Source organism: Crocodylus siamensis, chromosome 11, assembly GCF_052110815.1.
Source record: "Crocodylus siamensis isolate JL-2025a chromosome 11, ASM5211081v1, whole genome shotgun sequence".
Lineage (NCBI taxonomy): Eukaryota > Metazoa > Chordata > Crocodylia > Crocodylidae > Crocodylus > Crocodylus siamensis.
Window position 1 is genome coordinate 24,376,883 of NC_143405.1, and position 21,228 is coordinate 24,398,110.

Consider the following 21,228-nt stretch of genomic DNA (forward strand, 5'->3'; position numbering starts at 1 on the left):
GCTCGGTCCCCCATTCCCGCCCCTGACCCAGATGCTGGAGAAAGTGCCACTTCTCAGCCCCGTGCCGAAGCCGAGTGCTGTGCAGGACAGTACGCCCTGTGCCCCGAGTCATCTTCCCGTCGCTCTGTGGCCTCTTCACGAAGCTCTGAGCTGCAGCGGGGTCACCGGGCCGGCCGCGGTCAGGGAGACGCCCCCTCCCCAGGGCTCCATGGGCAGGTGCCAGGCAGGCAGGCCCGGGGCTGGCCCCTGGAGGGCTGCTGGTGGGGTGCTGAGCTTCCGCCCTGCCAGGACCGTGTCCTGCCCATCGCCTCTCGCCCTGCACAGACCCGGCGCTGCAGGAGCCGAGGGCGCGGTGCTGAGCAGCCCGCATCCTGGGCCCCAGCGGCAGCAAGGGTCCCAGAGCACAGGGCCAGTTTCCCAGCCCTGGCTGCATTCCCAAGGCCACCTTAAGCAGTGTTTTTTTCCAGCAGCACTGGTAAGCATGGGTTCGGTTTCACACCCCCTAGGTTTCGCTTTCCAGACTGCTAGAAACGAAACTGGGGAAGAGGAGCTGTTACCAGCCGGCAGGGACTGCCAGGAGCTGCAGCTGGGGGGAGGCGATCTAGCCTGGACTTCCCCTGCTGTTTGTCTGACCGGTTTGAGGTCCTGCTCTCCCGTGCCAGCACGCGCCGTCATGCGTTGCTGTGGCTGGAAGCGGAAGCTGCAGGCACAGAGGAGGATGCAGTCAGCCACAAGCACCCAGCTGAGATCAGTCAGGCACAATGCCCTTCTCTGAGACAGCCGCAAGTCCCTGCCTTGCACCCTGGCAGTGACGCGTGCAGGGAGGTGGGGCAGCCTGGGCCAGCTGCATGCCGTGTCCAGAGCTACTTGGGCTGGGCCGTGCCCTCATGGACGTGTGCTGGTGGGGACGCGGGCACGGCCAGTTTCCCGAGGGCGCCAAGAGCCCCAGGATCTGGATCCCCTCAGCTTCGCGCAGCAGTGCAGCCGGCAGAGTTGCCAGTTCCCAGCATGCGCCGACAGGGCTGGTGACAGCGCCGTACCACCAGCAAGCTCATTTCCGAAGGCGGGAAGGCGGCAAGCTACTTCCATTGGAGCACCAAGGCGGGGGGGCAAGAGGCTGCGGGACAAAGAAGCAGAGCCGAACATCCCACAGCACAAAGTCATGCAGGATGGGGAGACTCAGTGAAACGCTGCGTACCTGATGCCGGAGAGGCTGGTGGAGCAACAGAAGGCCGTCCATGAGACGGCCTTGCTCGGGGAGATTGGGAGTGTGCAGGGGGGCCCCCCTATGCCCCCCAGCTCAGTGACTGGCACCTCCTGGGTGGGGGGTGGGCAGCTGGGGTTCCCATGTGGCTGATCGACGAGCCGGGGATGTGCGGGGGTGGGGGGGCAGGGTGCTCCCAGGCAGACCCAGAAGTGGACCGGAGTTAATTCTGATCCGCTTCCAGATTCGCTTATGCGCACGTGGAGGCCCCCCTCACTCCTGTGGGACACCCTGCGCGCCCCAGCATCGCAGCAATCATGAGGCGTGAGGCTGGAGAGGGCCTCATCGGGACACACTACCGTGTCGTGTAGAGGCCTCAGCGCCAGTGGGGGTGCACCTTAACACATATCCAGTGTCACCCACGTCACGAGCTTTGCTTGTCAGCAGCTTGAGGTGCAGTTTCCCAGAAGCCCCTCCACCTATCTCCTTGAAAGCTGGCAGATTTCGTGGCCTCAGCAGCGGCTAACATGCCTGCAGTTTGCAGCCTGCTGTGCCTCACACACACACACGTGACACCAGTTTTACTTGTCAGCAGCATGAGGCGCAGTTTGCCCTAAACCCCTTCACCTGTCTCCTTGAAACCTGGCAGGCTTTGTGGCCGTAGCAGGAGCTACCATCCCTGCAGTTTTCACTCCCCTCTGCCTTTGCACTTACAAGTGACACGAGTTTTGGTTTCGAGACTTTGAGGTGCAGTTTCCCAGAACCCCCTGCACCTATCTCCTTGAAACTTGGCAGGCTACGTGGCCTCAGAAGGGGTTACCTACCATCCCTGCACCTTTCATCTGAATCAGGCAAGGAATGACAAAGCTATAGGCAGTTTTGTGCTTCCCCATTATAGCCTATGGGTGAAATGTCGAAACAGCGTGGAAACAGCGAAACGGTTTCAATGAAACGAAGTGGAACAGTGGGTTTGAAATGAAACGAAACTCAAAGTGCAAGACTGTCCCATCGAAACGTCGAACTGGGCGTCGAAAAGGAATGGTGCCGTTTCGCACAGCCCTACTGGTTGGGGTCCCACCCACTGTCTTCCTGCGAATACCTTTCGACCCCCACCTCCATGCCCTCAAATCCCGGTGCTGCAGCTGCCTCCAAATGCTGCCTCGCTTGGCTCCAAGCCCAGGGGCTGCCTGTCCTCTTGTAATTCCCTGTGAGCCGAGAGTGCCCTGTCCTTCAGATACCCATGCAGTGTCCCCTCCTGCCTTGATGCAGAAATGGGTTATTGTGCCCCCTTGGGCGACCTGGGCCCTCCATGTCCAGCGCACTCTGGAGGGCCAGCGCCAGCTATGGCTCAGCTTGCATTTTACAGCCATGGCGAGTGCAAAGAAAGCCCCTCAGGACCGCGGTTGACGCCAGCTCATCTGAGCCTCCCTCCCAGCACTCGGCGCGGTAGGACACTGTAGGGGACGCGGCCCCACGCGCTACAGTCACCCCTGCCATCTGGACCTATCCTCCAGGCACTCAGTTTCCCTGGGGTACCATGGGACAGATGCCCAGATGCTGCCACAAGGCACTGCTGCAGCTAAGCAGCCTGGTGAGGGCTGCACAGCTCCGCTGCGGTGCAAGCGGCTGCTGGAAACAACTCAACGTTTGTGTTGTATCGGGATCAGATAAAAGGCCCACAATCCAGGCTTGTGTCTGTGGCATAGACAGATAAGCATGGGTTCGGTTTCACACCTCCTAGGTTTCGCTTTCCAGACTGCTAGAAACTTAACTGGGGAAGACGAGCTGTTACCAGCCAGCAGGGACTGCCAGGAGCTGCAGCTGGGGGGTGTTACCTGTCCACTCTATGTTCTTTGGGAGCCCTGACACAGGACACAGGCTGTCTGACTCAGAAAGAATCGCCCCCCCGAAACAGAAACTGATTAATATCGAGTTCGAGACACAGCCAAAACCCTCCAGATAAGGGTGACAAAAGTGAAACAACTGCCCTAGGTCTCATTTGCATCTGAGATGGGAACAGATGACCATTCATTTACATGAGAGATGGAGAACAGAAAGCCTGAAACAGAGACTGCAGTGAATTCTGGGATCAGCGAAGCCGGGGAGCGCTGCATGATGGGGAAGCTGTGCTCCAAATGCTCATCAACCCTCACACCCAGCTCAGCACTTATCAGACCAGTTCTAATCTGGATTTACAAAGGACTCCCCCGCCCCACCACACAGACACCTCTAAGGAAAAGTAAGTTTTCTGGCCATCTCGGGCCGTACATTCCCTGGTCCCACTATGGGAGGCCTATGTAAACTTAGTTGGCTAAAACTCGGTTGCCGGGTTAGGGAATGCAGAGGCAATAGACTGAGTCCGAGGGGGTGTGCTGTGGGGTCTGCTCATCAAGAGGCTAAAAGATTGGGACGTGCTGAGTTTTGAACAGTGGTACAGGGTTCATCACAGCGTCCAGCGCATTGGAGCCCTGACCACAAGTATTGTCATACTTTTCCCAAGACGACTGGTGGAAGTCCTCTCCACAAGAGGTTATGAACACTCCAAGAATTGCCTTAAGTCTGTTAAAAGACTATAGTAAGATCTGGAAAAGTCATGCTAAGCTGAGGCTTGTTCACAGCAAGTAAAAATCCAGAAACCCTGATGCTGCAATCTATTGTTTCTGAAGACACCAGGAGATGTCCCATCAAGTATATCTGCTATCCATAGGAATGTCAAGCTGGCTCCTGAGTATGTGTTTCCTGATTATCAGTCAAGTTCCTGAGATGTTCCACCCAGATAACCCCTTGTCAATAGAGAGGACAATTTGATTTACATATTGAGAATGCCTGAAAGAAGCTGAACTGAGGGTATAAAAATCTGTAAAAGAAGCAGCAGTGTGTGCTGACACCACCTGCTTTCTTCTGGAGAGGCTGCAGGAGGCAGATCATCTCCCTTCAAGGATCGTGCTGAGAACTTTGACCTGTCAGCTTTGCAACCCGAGTGCCTTGGACTGGTGAGATCCCAGCTCTCTCTCTCTCTTTTCTCTTCTCTCTCTCTCAGCATAGATTTCTGAACTTGAACTGTATTAGTTAAGCTTGAGCTAAGTTTCCCCAAATACTTAGTGAAACCAGGGTATACTGTGACTGTTTGTGTTTGTTTTTTCTTTGCATGTCTATTACTACTAGTGTCAATATATATTTCATCTACTTAGCAATAAATAACTTTTATAGTCAAACTGGTGGTAATGGAGTATATTTTTCCTTCTTTACTTCTCTTTCCCCACTTGCTTTGCAGCAACGCTCCTTTTACCTAAGCTGAAGATCCCTGTGTAGCCCAAAAATACTGTGGGGTCCGCTCATCAAGAGGCTAAAAGATTGGGACATGCTGAGTTTGAAAAACATAAGGGGATCAGCTTGTACAGGCTGATTGACTCAGTTTGGCTCAGACGTGCCCTAATGAACTGAATGCTGGCCCATGAGGATGTCATCTGGACACCCAGCCAGATTCAGAGGTATTCTGTTTAATTGTGTGCTTGTGTCTGACTGTGGTTATTGTTGCTCCGATGAACTGATTTGTGGCATATGAGGGTGTCAGCCTGTCCATGCTGATCAGCCTGGCCAGGTCAGGCGTGTCATGTTAATCTGTGTGTGTTTGTGTGTATGACTGATTTGGGGACTGGAGGAACCCAGCCCCACTGAACTGAGTCCTGCAAGATAGCTCCATGGGGGTGAGGGCTTGCAGAGGGAGAGATACAGCTCAGTATAGAAACACCAGTAACACAAGCAGCACATTAATAGAATTACCAAGACCCTAGCCCTAATAAATGAGCACACCCCAAAGTAGTGGGCAAATCTGGTAACAGGTGAGGGGGAGGCGATCTAGCCTGGACTTTCCCTGCTGTTTGTCTGACCAGTTTGAGGTCCTGCTCTCCGGTGTCAGCACACGCCATCATGCGTTGCTGTGGCTGGAAGTGGAAGCTGCAAGCACAGAAGAGGATGCTTTTTTTTTTTTTGTAACATTTTATTAGAAAACAGGCAATATCAGACAGATTTAAAAAGGACCCCACCTGAGGCCTCACAAAGGGAATACAAATACAATTTCAAGAAATTACATAATACTCACATGATAAACAACATCTCATTCACTTTGCTTAAAACTCCAGTGTTATTCAGTGAACATCTTACCCTTGTTTCTTATATAATTACAGGTTCACACATCGATACTTGACAGAAAGGTACTGACAAATCCCTCACCCACTCTTTCTGACAACAAAAGCTGTCCCTTAGTCTATCCTATACCTATACGGGGCTGAAATAACCCCCTGAAGTCCAGCCCTTGCCAGAGTGCTGTATCCCCTCCTTCTGTCCCATGCTATTCTCTGCCTCTATAGAAGTGCAGCTCATGTATTGCTAACTGCAAACACTCTGACGTTGAAAAGCATAAGCCCTTTAGTGCCAACAGGGAACGCACTTTCCATAGCGCTACTTTGGTGCATGTGATAAGCACTCTCACACCCCATAACCCTTCCGTCCCCTCTGTTAACCCATAGAGAACATTTTCGATAGAGATCCCCGTTCCCTTCCTGTCTCCTTCAAATAGATGGCTACTTTCTCCCACACCTTTTGTGCATAAAAACAGTCCCACAAGGCATGTGCCACCGACACGGGCTCAGCACAGATTTCTCTTGGGCACGTGGGGGACCGTGAGAGTCTCCATCAACGCAGCACCTGTCCCACTGGCAGTGCGTTTCGCACGGCCCTTCACGCCAGCTCCTCGTGCTCCCCTTTCCATTCCTTCCCCACCAGCCCTTTCCACACTCTTCTGACTTTCTCCTTTCTCAAATCCCTGACATCTGACATCCTCTGCTTCCCCCTCATGAACTTCAGGACTTTTCTGGCATCCGCCAGCCCTTTGATCCCTAACCCCGCCAAGCCTTCCCTCGCAACAAAGGATCCAAGGCGCGCATAAGGGAGTGACATTTGCCAAGCCCATACCCCCTGCTACCTACTCCCGAACAGTCCCAGCCTTTGCAGAAGTCTTCCCCCCCCGAAAACGCAAAAGTTAGAAACCATTCCTGGTGCACCCCTTGCTTCCCTCACAACCATCTTCAAAAAGTGCGCATAAACAAAGACTTCTGTGTTGGGGAGACCCCATCCCCCCAGCCCTTCTTCCTTATATAACTCTGTCCTGGCCACCTTCTCTGTCTTCCTCCCCCAAAAGAAGAGGCATAATGCCCGCTGGACCCACCAGGCCTGTAGCCAGGATGCGGGGTACACCGTCGCTCTGTACAAGATCATCAGTAACAGGCACTGTTTGATCACTTGCACTTTACCCCTTGACGATAAACTCCGTGTGCTCCACAACCCCACCGTCTGGTTTACTCTCCCCTCTAACACTTCCCAAGCCCGTATCCATCCACATGCCCAGTATTTTCAGTTCCTCCCTTTCCACCTTCAAGCCAAATTTCCCCAAATCCCCCCAATTCCCAACCACCAGGACTACACTCTTGTCCACGTTCACTCTCGCTCCAGATACCTCCCCAAACTCATTGGCATGCTTTACCACTCTTCCTAAGGACACCTCGTCCCGCACTACGCACCTCACGTCACCCATGTATAGGAGGGCTTTTAATTCCCCGCCCCTCGGCACCCTAACCCCACTGATAACCCTATCTCTTCTGATTTGTTGTGCCAGAGGCTCAATGGCACAAACAAAGAGCCCTGGCGACAGCGGACACCCTTGTCTCACCAAGTCCACTGCAAAGGCTTCTCCCAGGAAGCCCCTCATCAGCACCCTGCTCATTGCCCTCCTGTAGAGTGCCTGCACCCACCCCACAAATTCCCCCGGCATCCCCATCCCTACCAGAACCTGAAACAGAAACTCGTGCCCAATGCTGTCATATGCCTTTTGCAGGTCGAGACTCACCACTATCGTGTTCCACTTCCTGTCAGTAATGTATGACAGCATATCTCGTAGTATCCAGTGTGCTTGTGTCGTCCGCCGCCCCCCCCACGCACATTTGTTTCCTACCCAGCACCTGCGGTAACACCTCCCCCATCCTTGTCGCTAGGATCTTGGAGAATAATTTATAATCGGAATTGAGCAGGGTGATCGGCCTCCAGTTCTTAATGTGTTCCTGTCCCCCTTTCTCATAGATCAAGACCACAAGTCTCTGGGCAAAGCCCTCCCCTACCCGACCCCGATCCATAATTTCCTTAAACAGGGCCAAGAGATCCCCCTTCACTAAATCCCAAAACTTCCCATAAAATTCCACCGGGATCCCGTCACCTCTCGGGGTCTTCTTTAATGACATTGTCCTCAACACCCCCAGCATCTCGGTTTCCGTCAATTCCTTTATCAGCCCCTGCCTCCCTTCTTCCCCCGCTTTTGCTTCTAAACTCCCCACCAGTCCCTCCAGTTGTTCTCGCCTCACCGCTTTCCTGCAAAACAATTCCCCGTAAAACCTAGTCACCTCCCGCAACACCCCATCCACGTCCTCCACCCTCCCTCCGTCGGCTGTGCGGACCACCCCCACCACCTGCTTCTTCCTTCTCACCTGCAAGGCGAAAAACCTGCCCCATTCCTTTCCCTCATCCACCCAGTCCGCCTTGGCCAGGAACATCCGTTCTTGCATCCTGGTCCGGAACCAATTTCGCACTCCCTCTCTCGCCCGTTCCCATTCTCCCTTCACCACTGTCCCCTTCTTCAGCTTTTCCCACAATCTTTGAACTTCCCCTTATAAGCGCGCGAGCTCCTTCTTCCTCTGCTGCGCCCACTTTCTCCCCACACCAGTGAACCACTCCCACACATGCTTCTTGATTTCTACTCACCAGTCCCACCGTGCTGGGAAAAAGGGCTGTAAAGTTTGCCACTGGCGATACGCCCTTTGAAAGGCAATGCATTCCTGTGGGTCGTCCACAGAGGAGGATGCAGTCAGCCACAAGCACCCAGCTGAGATCAGTCAGGCACAATGCCCTTCTCTGAGACAGCCACAAGTCCCTGCCTTGCACCCTGGCAGTGACGCGTGCAGGGAGGTGGGGCAGCCTGGGCCAGCTGCATGCCGTGTCCAGAGCTACTTGGGTAAAAGAGGACCAGGAGAAGGGAGGGGACCTGTCAGGAGTGGCTGGCATAGACCTGTGCCCCAGCTATAATCTGCACATGGGGAAGGGCCCATGGGACCCCCAGGACTGTGGCACAGTGGAGCTCAGTACCAACCTAATTTCCCAGCCAGCCACCACCCCCATGCTCCTGCAGACCATCCTTCTGCCAAAGTCTACAAAGCTTCTCCTTAGCAGGTGTGTAAGGGAAATCAGGCCCTGGTTATAGCCAGGAGATCCTGAGAATAAGGGCCCCCTGCTTCCTGTTGCTTCTACCCTAGCCCTGATGGATGAAGGTGGGGAGGAGCACTGCTTACACCTCTAGTACCTTAGTGTGGAGCTAGCTAGGTACTTCCTCCTGTGCCAGTCAAGCTGCCTGGTCTGAAGCCCAGAAGCATGTCCAGGCCCTTACTGAGTTTGGAGCCCAAGAATGGGGGATGGGCCCAGACAAAGGTTCAGCTTGCTCTGGCACCATTTTCAGGGACTTCTCCATTCTGTTTTCAGAGCGGTGATGTGTGTTGGGAGAAGGTGGGACCAGGTGAACTGAACATCCCCTGGGAGCCTCCAAGACTTTTGCTACCAGAGCAGCCTGAAGGGGTTGCAAAAGCAATCCTTGTGTCTCCTGCCCATGACACCTCTTCCTTCCAGGTCCAGGACTCAGCCAGCTGCTAGGAAAAGCAAGGGGTTGATGTCCTGCTGCCTTCTGGCCCTGTCCTGATGTCTATAGTAGTGACCTGCTGTGACTGTGCAGTCTTTCATTGTAAGAAAATTCCTTCTTGACCCCAAATGTAGCAATTGTTGGTGTAACTCTGAGCAGAAGAGCAATACCTTTCAGCCAGGAGCATTCATGAAGAGAAAAATATTCCTTCCTGGTTCCTACAGACAATCAGCAAAAGTCCTGAAGCACAGGATTATCAGACACCTTTCATTCTACAGGAGAGCTATGTCTATCCCCGTCCTGGGGACTGCAAACACATGACTACAGACACCATGCATATTGATGGTTGAGCCAGAACTCCAGTCCCATCACATTAAGCCTTTCATTAACTAATGAGTCCAGTCTTACAGCAATTCCAGTTCTTGGCCTGCTACTTGCCTTGGAAAGCTGTTAAAAATATCACACCTTTGAGAGATAGAAAAATTCTAATTTGCATTACAAATTTGTCTATATTCACTTCAGAGCCTGTGCTGGTAGCATTCAGGAGTCTACCAGTTCTTGTGTTTCCCCAGTATTCACTCTATGAATGCACTTGCAAAGGACCATCCTATTCTCCTTCAGTCTCTATTTTGTTAAGCTAAGCAAACCTGGAGTCTTTATTCTTCTTTTATAAAAGAAGTTCTCCATTCCTGTCACCAACTGGTGGCTCTTTTTAAAGCCTGTTTCTGCTTAAGCTCATCTTTTTTATTAATATTGGTGGCCAAAACTGCAGTTTCCCTAATGGAGTTTTACTAATGCCTTGTGCAACAGTCCTAGTACCTACTTGTTTCTCCTGAGCACACCCCATGTACTATAGTCTAGGATTGCATTAGCCTTTTTCACAGCTACATGGCACTGGTGGCTTGTAGTTACCCTATGATGGACCCATACACCCAGCTCCCTCTCTTTCTCTGTTGTCTCCAGTCACAAAGTGCTTTTGCCTGAGCTATAGGATCAAGTCTGTGAGCACAGAGCCTAAGCTGGATTCGTTACCAGAGCTGGTTAGCAGTTTCCCAGGGAACCTTTGCACATTGGAAAATGCTGATTTGGTGAAACTGAAGCCTGCCATGCAAAGGCCTAAGGTCAATGATTTTTTTTTTTACTTGAAAGTATTCTGAAACCCCCCCCCTGCTCAGATTCATCAAACTTTCATTTTGACTTTTTAAATAAAGTAGTTGGGTTTTTCTGTTTAAAAGAAGTTGTTTAGGAAAAATATCAAGTAGATAGATGGTATTTAAAAAGACAGCTCCAGAGTCTAAACCCCAAAGGGTTCACTGCCCTGAACCAAAGTATTTAAAACACATTTGCAAAATGGTTCAGGATTTGACTTTTTGTCTTAATTTGGAACACAAAAAAACTTCAAAACAGTGAGAGAAGGGAACCATTTTGTTGCTAGTTCTACGCCTACACTGCTAGCCAGGCTCTACCCACTGTCTGTGACAGGACTGGATTTGCAGTGGCAGGGGTCTATAGGTCAAAACTGACGAGTATTAGCTGAGTTCTGTGCAGGGAGCCCAACCTGGAAGAGCTGGGCATTTGCAGCCAGACAAATGTCTGCAAATCATAACCGAGAAAATATTCCCTTTCAGGGGCATGGCTGGATGGGAGCTAGGGCAGGAGAGATGTGGGCAGCGGAGTTTGAGTTGCTTCAAGAGTAAAAGATGAAAACCTAACCACTGGGGCAGCCTTCTGTTTCAACCAGCGTTTCGACGTTTCAGCGTTCTGTTTTGAATTTTGTTTCGATTTGAAACAGCTTGTCTGTTCTGCTCCCTCAAAAACGTTGAAGTGGTGAAACTCGCCCATAGGATATAATGGGGAAGGTCAAAACAGGCTATAACGTTGTCATTTCTGGCCTGATGTGAAAGATACTTGCAGGATTGGTAGCCCCTTCTGAGGGCATGAAGCCTGCCAAGTTTCAAGGAGATAAGTCCAGGGGGTTTGGAGACACTGCACCCCAAAGTCTTGAAAGCAAAACTTACGTCATGTGTACGTGTTAAGCCACAGCGGAGTCAAAACTGCAGGCATGCTAGCCCCTGCTGTGACCATGAAGCCTGCCACGTTTCAAGGGGATAAGTGCAGGGGTTTGTGGGAAACTGCACCTCAAGTTGCGGGCAAGCAAAATTTGTGACATGGGTGACACTGTGTTAAGGCGCAGCGGGATGAAAGCTGCAGGCCTGCTAGTCACTGCTGTGGCCACGAAGCCTGCCAGCTGTCAAGGAGATTGGTGCAGGGATGCTGGGTTCTGGGGCCCTGCACCTCTGGCTGCTGACAGGCAACACTCATGTCATGGATGCTTGTGGGACTGTGTCTGTCTTGGGGCATGGGGGAAGGGAAACTACTGCAGGCCTGGCTGCTAGGCCCTGCTGCGGCCACTGAGCCTGACAGCTGTCAAGGAGTTCGGTGCAGGGGGGTTCTGGGTCCCTGCACCTCTAGCTGCTGACAGGCAAAACTCATGACATGGGTGCTTGTGCAACTGCTGCCTCTCATCAGGCAGCAGGACTGAAGATCCCCCATCACTTGCCACCACAGACCTGAGGGTAATAATTGACCAGAGTATGAACATGAGCCGGCAATGTGATGCTGTAGCCAGCAGGGCCAACAATACGCTGGCATGCATCAATTGATGCAGCTCCAGCAAAACCATTGCAAAGAGGTGATTCTCCTGCTCTACTCGGCTCTACTTGGTATTGGTGAGACCGCAGCTGGAGTACTGTGTCCAGTTCTGGGCTCCGCACCTTAACAAGGATGTGGTAAAGCTTGAGAGAGTCCAGAGAAGGGCTACCCATATGATCAGAGGCTTGCATGGCAAGCCATACAAGGAAAGGCTGAGGGACCTGGGACTCTTCAGCCTGAAAAAGAAAAGGCTGAGAGGGGACTTGGTAGCAGCTTACCACTACATCAAAAACGTACGTCTAGGGTTCGATGAACAACTGTTCACCAGGGCACCCTTAGGGAAAACTAGGAGTAATGGTCACAAACTCCTGGACGATTGTTTCAGGCTCAACATTAGGAAAAACTACTTCACAACTAGGATGTCCAGACTGTGGAATAAACTCCCTCCTGAGGTGGTGCGATCACCTATCCTGGAAATCTTCGAGGAGACTAGACAGTCACATTGCTGGGGTCACCTGACCCCCAGTTGTCTTTCCTGCTTGGTGTAGGGGGCTAGTTTTGCTGGAGATGCATCAATTGAAAGGGTATTGTTGGCCCTACTGGCTACAGCATTGCACTGCTGGCTCATGTTCATACTGTGGTCAATTATTACCCCCAGGTCTGCGGTGGCAAGTGATGGGGGATCTTCAGTCCTGCTGCCTGATGAGAGGCACCTGTTGCACAAGCACCCATGTCACGAGTTTTGCCTGGTGAAAACTGGTGGCGAAATTTCGCACAGCCCTACTAATCACACTGGGTCCTTTCACTGGGGCCTGAGAACAGTGCAACCCCTCCTGCCTCTTCTCCCCTAACCCACCCCATCACTGCAGAAGCTCTGAGCTTTGGTGTTGGGTGGTGACCACAGCTTGGCTCATCTGATCAATGGTAGGAGGTCTGCACAGATGACAAATCTTCCCCCTGGCAGTGCCCACTTCTCAGACCTGTCCCTGCCTGGCTGATGAACATAGCTGTGGTGCTCCCTCTGATGGCCGACAGAGGGAAGGCATGGCCAGGCCGGAGAGGCAAGGAAGAACAGACACCACAGTCCTCCAAAAAAGGCATTGGCATTGGCCTTGATGCTGTTGTAAATGAATGATCGGAACCAGCTGCCTGGAAGGCAAAGAGAGACAATGGCCCCTTGAAACCCAGCTTTCCCACCTGGCGTTGGGCCAATAAGTCAATCTCCTCCACTGCTTCCATGGCCCAGTGCTTAGGGGACCCATCGGGTAAGTGGAGGTTACTCAGTCACATAGTGATCCCCAACAATCCAGGCCCCAACCCCCACTCAAACTCCCATGCCCAGTACCCTACAACCCTGTCCTATACCCTAACACCCACCACTCTGCAACTACCACCTTAGACCCAGCACACCCAAGGCCTCCATTTCCATCCACTAACCCACCCCATGGAAGTGTCCAGTGGCATCTGGTGGTGTAGGCTAAGCACACTGGGATCACAAAAGCCATTGCATGCTGCAGAAGCACTGAAGAGCTGCCTCTGACACCACCTCCAACCCTGTGCCCCTGGCCTCAGGGGCATGCATGGCGGCCCAGCCTCCGTCAGCTTGCCCCAGCCTCCTTCCTGGGGCAGTTCTCCCCTCTCAGCCTGGGAAGAGCAGTTCCAGGGCTGCTTCATCCTCCCCCTCCCAAGCAGGCAGGGGTAACAGGACCACGCAGAGCTGCCCCAAGTTGTGACGCTCTTCTTGCCCTCACCCCCCCGCAGCAATAGGCCCTACTCTCACAGGGCAGGTTGGGTGCACTGGTGCTGACTCCAAAGCAACCCTGATTGCGGAGACCTAGGAGGTGGGGCAGTAAGACAGACAACCAATCAGAACAGGCTTACCCTCAGAACAGAATCTCGCGCAAGGCAGGAGGGTCTGCTGCCACCACCAGTATCCTGTCCTTGGGCAGGAATGCAGGCTGCAGGCAGTTGCTAGGGACTGGTGGCACCCCATGTCCAATCCGCATGGCACTCTGCCTCCTCCAGCAAGGCCTGTGAGGGCGGCAGCTTGCTCTTGCAGAGCTGGAAAGGCATAGGCCCCCAGTAAACCTCCACTCTTTCCAGCTCTACCTGTCAAGTCTCCTGCACCCCAGGCATGATGCCCACTGGTTCCAGCTCCACTATCAGGGGCTCCTCATCCTCTTTGTACCCCAACTGCTTGGGAGGGACAGAATGTGGGTTATCCCTGCCACCCGCTGAATTGCTCTGTGTTCTGTGGTCATGCCTCTGCATGAGCCACATGCCAGGACTGCTATCTTAGACTATGAGGCAGTGGGGATCTAGCCAGGGGACAGGAAGGAAATTGATTAATTAATTGATTTCACAAAAGCAGGAAGCCGTGGATTAATCAACTGCTTTTATTGTGTTAATTTAGTACAAGCCTGCTGGGGTGTCCAGTTCTGTCTGTCCCGCTCTCCTTTCGTGCCCTAACTGTGTCCATGGAGCTGAGCGCGGGCTGCCAGGGTTGCACTCACACATCCTACCTGGAGCAGCAGCCTTCCTTCACTTTCTTCACACTTGCTCTTCTACGTCTTCCTCCCATCTTGCTGCCTTCCAGATAAGCCAGATGTACAGCTCCGAGGCAATGTGTCACAAGAGTTAGTCGCAGTGGATCTAAGGGGTGCTTTCATCATCTCTTGCTGTTTGGCACCAAACCGGGTTCAATCTCATCATCCCCAAAAGGTTAAAAAAATTCTAGTAGATTCCTGGCTGGGATTTCTGGGAGCTGTCCTGGCTCTGAAACGCACCCTCTGATCAGGCAAAGGAGAAATGGGGAGAGGAAGAGCTCAAAACGGGCAGCTGGGGAAAGTCTAAGCTTTTCAGGTGGAGAAATGCCCCTCGATCTCATGCTTCACCTACAGGTACTGGAGGATCTGTGAGCTCCATCACACATGGAAGCTGGTGACAGGCTTTAGGGGCCTCCTTATCTGGTTTTATTTTGGTCATGAATTTAATACCACTTAATCCTTGTGGAGATGCCTCCACATACTTATCTTCAAGTTCATCACCCATGCATTACAAGTGAAGGAGCAAGGGCACCCACCATGGCGGGAGCAGAGCTGTGAAGAGAACTTAGGTCCCTGACTTCTGCTGTCTGCTCACTGGGCGCCTGGCTGGTGAAATGTCTTGTGTGCCCCAGAGCTGAGCCCCTACCTATCTGGGGAGAAAGCAGCCAGAAAAGTGTCCTCTACCCAGCCAGGTGGTCAAAAGCAGTGGTGTACTGCATCCCCTCAAGAACTCACCTATTCAAAGCAGGCTTGGGACCAGCTATTGGGCTGTGGTAACTTCCCATTGCTACTACCTGTGGTCTGGACTTGCCAATATGGACCCAGATCCCATCTCTGCAGGGCCTGGTAGTGATTTCAGATCAGGGGCTCCCAGAGCAATTTATTTCCAAGCAGGCCCAAGTGCAAGGCAGCAGCCCATGGGAATGATTAACTCATCCCTCAGGGATGGCCGATCCCTGGTCGAATTCATGGAGAGTTATGTGCTTCCACATGGGCCTTGGTTAAGATCTCCCTGTGTCTGTCACTGAAAAGCAGACTCAGCGTCTTTCAGGACACAGAAGGACTCCTGTCCTCCCCCTCAGGAACCTGGCTGCCTGCCATTGCTCACTGCTCCCCAGACCCATCCTGCTGGAAGGTTTCCTAATGACTCTGCTCCTAATTCCATATAAGGGCACATCTCATAAGGGGAAATTCCCGGTGGCTCTCTGATCTCCATCTCAGCCCCAGATCTCCATATACAGCTCTTCTCTTCCACCCCAGAAAATACCAGTCAGGAATGTCCTTGTGGTCCCTTGGGGGCCAGTGTGTCCCAAGGAGGGTTTACATTCATCAGCAACAGTCCATTAATAAATACATCAGTGGTTCTGTTTTGTACCCAAGGGGGCAGGGAGCCCAGAGACCCACATCCCTACCCCTGTGCCCCACACCAAGCATGGGGACACTGGCAGCTGTCTCTGGGAGGTTACCAATTCCAGAGGGGCTTGGATAGAAGAAGTAGTGGGAAGGGCCCACCAAATGCCAAAAGTCTCTGGCAGAGTAGACCAGTGGGGCGTGAAGTCACCCAGGCTAAGCATGGCCATGCTCAGACTCAGGCTGCAAGTTCCTGGAAGAGTGTTGGAGCACGATGCCCCTACTAGCTGGTGGCCCCATCTACCAATGACAGAGACATTGGGGCTGGAAGGACAAACCAGGTGCCCCATCTCATCCCATCCTGATAGGCAGGGTAACAACACCGTCTCCCATCTCCTTTGGTCCTTCAAGGCCCGGGCAACCCCTCTTTGGCTGTGTGCTGTGGAAGAGGCTGCATGTCCCCTGGGGGCTTTGTCTGCAGGGCAGAATGTGCCCCTCTCCAGCCATGGCCGGCTCAGGAGAATAGCAGCTGAACTGCAAGGTTGATGATGCCTCCCCTACTAGCTATGTGTGGAGGCCGTACACTGGAGCCGTTTCGGTACCTCTATGGGAGCCATCTCCTCTGCATGGTGGTTTCAATTCTCCTGCCCCTCCCCGTCCCTGCCCTCCCCCTCCCCCCCCACCTCCTAACAGAAGTCTGGCTGTGCTCTCCTGGCCCCAGTGGGTCACCACACGGCAGCGCTGCGCGGTCCTCTCTCTGCACGAGGCACCTCATGAGTCCGCCGGCTGCGGGCTTTGCGCTTCTCCTCCAGGTGCTTCCACTTGTGGTTTTTGGCCTTGACACTCAGGGGTGGGGGCAGTGGGGGCTTCTTTTTGGGCTGGTGGCTCTTGCGGCTCCACAGCTGCTGGCAAAGCTGGTCAACCGTGCTCAGGTTGGGGTGGTCCACCAGCTGCAGGAAGTCCCGGTACCACAGCTTGCGGCTGGCAGGCTCCGAGGGCTCCTCCTCCCAGGAATAGGACAGCGAGTCGGCCTGCTGTGCACCAATCACCTCCAACGAGAGACGCAGCAGGCTCTGGGTGAAGCCATGCTCTGTGGCATGGCAGTGGTACAGCCCAGTGTCCTTCTGCAGGACACTACGGATAAGGATCCCTCGGTCAGTCTTCACCACTCGCTCATCCAGCTGAACCTGCAGACACGAGGAGACCAGGCCAAGGGCTTGGGGGTGGAACTGGAGAGGGGGCAGATTTCTGGGGGAAGCTGGGTTAGGAGGCAGTAGGTGCTTGGGCGCAATCGAAAGGGCAGCACCTGGCACTGACCTCTTGGCATGGGCTGCACAGTTCAGTGCTCATACACACAGGCGTGGCCAGGGCTGCTGGGTGGTGATGGGTCAGAGGAACAACATGATGAGATGCCCAAGAGCCTGGTTAGGGTTTGAGATTTGCCCTGCACTGGCAGGAAGAAGGGAAAGCCCAGAGTGTTAATGCAGCTGATGGGAGGGCTGGACTAGGCATGCCTGCTCTGGGGAAGGGGAGCTTAAGAACAGCATCTTTTCTATCAGGGAGATCACTGAGGTTTCTGTACCTGGAAGGGGTCAGGATCTGTGGGGCTGGGGGAGGGTATGGCCAGGTGACATGATATTGTGCACCACATTGGTGACTGGGGAAGGCAGCAGTGGAGCATCTGCGGTGGGAGGCTGGAAGGCCTGGGACTTCTCTGGAAGGGCATATGGCCCTAGAAGCATAAATGCTGCCTGTGTTTCCTGGCATCAGTCAGTCTTGACCTGGTTGGCTTGATTCCCCCAGCCTTTCCCTGGTATCTCTTGGACCCAGGGAAGTCCGGCTGAGCAGCATGATTCCTGGGTGCAGAGGGCTCCTTACCTCCTTCTTTGGGGTGTCACTGGCTTTCTGATAGGTCCATACCACTTGGGCCTGCAGGGACTTGGGTACACATTCCAGGAAGGTGCTGCTGCCCTCCACCCCATATAGCTTCTTCTCCAGCACACTGCTGCGGTGAGGATCTGTCAGACAAGGCCCACCAGAAGTGTGAGCCTGGGGAGGATGGGTCTTGGGGCAGGCATAAGCAGCTGCACTGGACAGGCAGAACCACAGGGAAGGCACAAGCCTACACATAGGGTGGTGGGGGCATGGGTTGGGCATAAGTCAGTACACCCAGGTGTGCACCCATGGAGCAAGGGTGGGGAGATAGCCATGGCCATCACTGCTGGCTATTTCTGCCATGGGGAAGTATAAACAGGGGGAATATCCTGCCATGAAGTGACATGAGGGGGCAGCTGTGGGGCTGCTTTATGTGGGTGGAGCAAATGAAGCTGGGTGAGATTCTGGCTGGAATAAGCACTGAGCTGGGATACCAAGGATGTCAAGAGCTGAACTAACCTTCCGAGCATAACATGTTGGGGTCCCCGTTCCTGACATCCTGCCGCCGAAAACGCCTGTCAAGGGAGAACAGCAGAGGGGTCAGGATCTGAGGCAGTGTGAACTGCTTGGTCTTTGGGAAGTGGACAGACAGCCACCCTTGATCTGAAGGTCACAAGGACTATATAGAAGTCATTTCAGTACTTTACTGAGCCCAACAACTGCCAGGGACCCCCAGTGCTGCTGGCTCATAGCTGAGAGTGTCGGGCACATGGTCAGTTGAAGAGCACGGAGGCACATACCTCTCAGCATCAGCAGGTCACCCAGTAGTGAGGAGCATTGGGATATAATATCTAGCTCATGGTTTCCTCAGGGAGAGGCCTTAGTTTCACACAGAGGAGGCAGCCATGCCAGCCACCCACCATGCCAGATGCCTTCATCTGGGACCTGAGGCCCTTCTGCGGTGCCCATCATCAGAGTACCCAGGCATTTCATCACCTAAGGCGTTTAACCTTACAATATCTCCACAACTTCCTGGACCTTAAATGCTGGAAGCAGCAAGTAGGAGAGGAACACTGGAAAAGCATTTTTCATACCCTGTTCACTCTCCCTTTCAACATCCACTCTCTGCCACTGCGTGACACAAGATACTGGGCAAGATGGATCTATGGTCAGACCCAGTAAAAGGCAGTTCTCGTGTTCTTCTTATATTTTTAACAGCAGGGAAATGCTATTGTCTTCACTGAGTGGATGGGGGACTGAGGCACAGAGAAGCAACATGATTTGTCCAAGAGCACATTCAAGGTCTGTGGCCGAGCTGGGAACTGACCCTGAATCTTTGGTCCAAGCTGGTGCCAGAACCACAGGCTATCTATCACCCCTTGGTCTGGATCATGCCAGCATAAGCTCGAAGCATGATGCCTTAGCTCAGCAATACTGCCCCACGTGAGATTCTGACCAGGCCAGTACCCAGCTAGGCACCCAGCTGTAAATACCTAGGTGCCTCTCACAAGTCACTGGGGCCCCTCCAGTGAGACAGTAACAGTGAGGAAGTGTTTCCAGTGGGCAGTCACAGCAGTATATCACTGCAGCCCAGGTCCTGCTGGTCTTAGCACTAATCCCACCCAGGGGACACCAGAACTAGGTGTGGCTCTAGTGCCCTGGCCGGAGGTAAAGGGTCTGTACCTCTTAGTATTGGGCATGTAGCGAGTGCAGGTGGTGCCATCCCAGGCACAGTAGGGGTCTCTGGCCAGGCAGCACTCTGCGCAGGCTTTCCCATAGATCCCGCAGCGGTGCAGGGGCAGCTGGGAAATGGACGTCCTGGAGCCGAGGTAGAGCTGTTGCTGAGGGAGTGTTGCGACAGTGAGGGACTGAGACAGAGGTGCACAGAACCAGGTAACTAGGGCCTTTGCATTCATGGAGGATGAGGACAAACCAAGGGGACTATGTAAGCCACAGGCTTATTACTAAGGTGATGCCCATGGCTAGGGAGATGTCCAGCCTGGAGATGGATCTGTTGTTGGGGAATCCCATCCACGTGGCATGAGGCTGTGGGAGACAACCCATGTAGGGAGACTGGGAGGATTGTAGGATAAGACTGGGTCAGGCCCAGCCTGTTTCTGCCACAGCAGAATCCTGGGCAATGAGAATGGGGGACAGTAAGGGGCATCTGGGTGCAGTGGGAGTCAGGGGACCCAAGGGATATTTTAGCTTAGTATTGGGCAAAGTGGCCTCTGGATGCCTGTGCCAGGGAAAAACCTCTGCGTTGCTGAGACCCCTGCCTGCTAGTCAGCCGAGAGCTATCTCCATGCCCTTGGTTTTCTCTCTGGGAAGGGTGCAAATGAGGCGGCCCCCTGGCACTCGGGTGGCAAGGCCCAAGACCCGCTACCCCATCCCTAGCAGCTCCAGGCCTGTTGCCAACAACCCAGGACCAACATATGCCGTGTGTTCTTGGCCTTGCTGCAGGAGCCCCAAGCACTCACCAGCCAACAGCCCTGTGCTTTCTCCTGCCACTGTGCCCTGAGTCCCAGAGCAGTACCCACCCCTCTTTATCTGTTGATGGCAACCAGCAGAGGGTCCCATTGTGCCAGGGACTGTAGTGGCACACAAGGATTCCAGCACTTGCCCTCTGATCTCCACCAGCAGCCCACAGTCGTGCTAGGGTTGGCACAGCTGGCATGGAGCTGTCCATGGCCACAACACCAGACCTGCCTGTAGCCTCCTCCCATACAGCACAGCCACTGTCCTCTGCTCCTTACCCGCTTGGATGAGATCTGCATGCTGGTGACAGGGGATGAATCCTATTGAGAGAGAAACAACAGCAAAGGGCGCATTTCAAGATGAAGGCCATTTGAATCTTGGGGGTTCTTGGCTCATGGGCAGTCTGTCCATGATGGTTTGCCTGCTTATAAAGCCATGCACAGGGAATATCTCAGCATCTTTCCAAGGGGCAGATGTTGTTCCCCTTCATGGGTGAGGCACTGTGGTTCACCCAGCATCATCTGGCTGGAGCCCAGGAGCTCTGGCTTCCAGTTTCTATGCTCCAGCTGTTGAGTGCCAATAGCCGGATTGGCAAAGCCATGTTAGCACAGTTGCTTAAAGTGCACTGGTAGTCATGGCTGGGTAGGGCATGGACACAGGCATGGACAGGGACACGTGCCTCTGGCAATACACCTGCCCTGTCCCAGAGGAGCTGTACTGTCTAGGCCAGCGTTTTGCAACCGGTGTGCCGCAGCACACTGGTGTGCCGCATCAGGCATGTCCAGGTGTGCTGGGCATTTTGAGCTGGAGCCATGCCCCCTGCCTGGCTGGAGCCACTCCCACCACCTGCTGCTGCTGTCTGGTGTGCCATGGTGCTTTTTTATTTAGGTAAGTGTGCTGTGGGGAGAAAAAGGTTGGAAACACTGGTATGGGCAAAGGGGAGGGCAGCCTTAGTGGTGGCCTTGCTCAGTGGGGCAGTCTGCTGGGACTGGCTCAGCATGACAGACACAGTTTGAAGGGGAGGAGGGATATGGATCCCAGCTTACATGGGCATGATCCCTGGTGCAGAGACAAGACAGTAGATTGCCTGTAGATAGATACTAAGGAAAGGGGCAGGGGGAGGAGGAGTGCCAGTGAGGATAAACTCCTGGACTGTCCCCACGCCCCCTTTCTCACCTTGAACACCTGAAGATCCTCCAGCAGCAATTCCTCCATATTTTGCCAGCTCTCCTTGTGTACAGAGATCACCTTCAGCACTGTGCCCACATCTGCAAAGGAGGGAAGAGGGAAAGATGTGGGCACCACATGAGGGCAGAGCAAAACCTTTGCTCGAGGCTTTCTCTTCCCTGGGAGGATCTGGGTGGAGGCTCAGGGCTGAGCAGTGGGAC

At 53.5% G+C, this 21,228-nt stretch overlaps 1 protein-coding gene across 8 annotated transcripts in view; it reads right to left on the reverse strand.

The window, feature by feature from the left end:
* Positions 1 to 13,966: 13,966 nt before the first annotated feature.
* Positions 13,967 to 21,228, reverse strand: part of SEMA3B (semaphorin 3B) — a 40,926-nt gene continuing 33,664 nt past the window's right edge. For all 8 annotated transcript variants that reach the window (XM_090021753.1, XM_090021752.1, XM_090021751.1 and 5 more), the window contains 6 exons: positions 21,017 to 21,108; positions 20,119 to 20,160; positions 19,046 to 19,203; positions 17,882 to 17,937; positions 17,366 to 17,505; positions 13,967 to 16,674 (listed from right to left, as the gene is read on the reverse strand). In XM_090021753.1, coding sequence (XP_089877879.1) covers positions 16,213 to 16,674; positions 17,366 to 17,505; positions 17,882 to 17,937; positions 19,046 to 19,203; positions 20,119 to 20,160; positions 21,017 to 21,108 — 950 coding nt within the window. In that variant the 3' untranslated portion in view covers positions 13,967 to 16,212. The remainder of the gene's footprint in view (positions 16,675 to 17,365; positions 17,506 to 17,881; positions 17,938 to 19,045; positions 19,204 to 20,118; positions 20,161 to 21,016; positions 21,109 to 21,228) is intronic.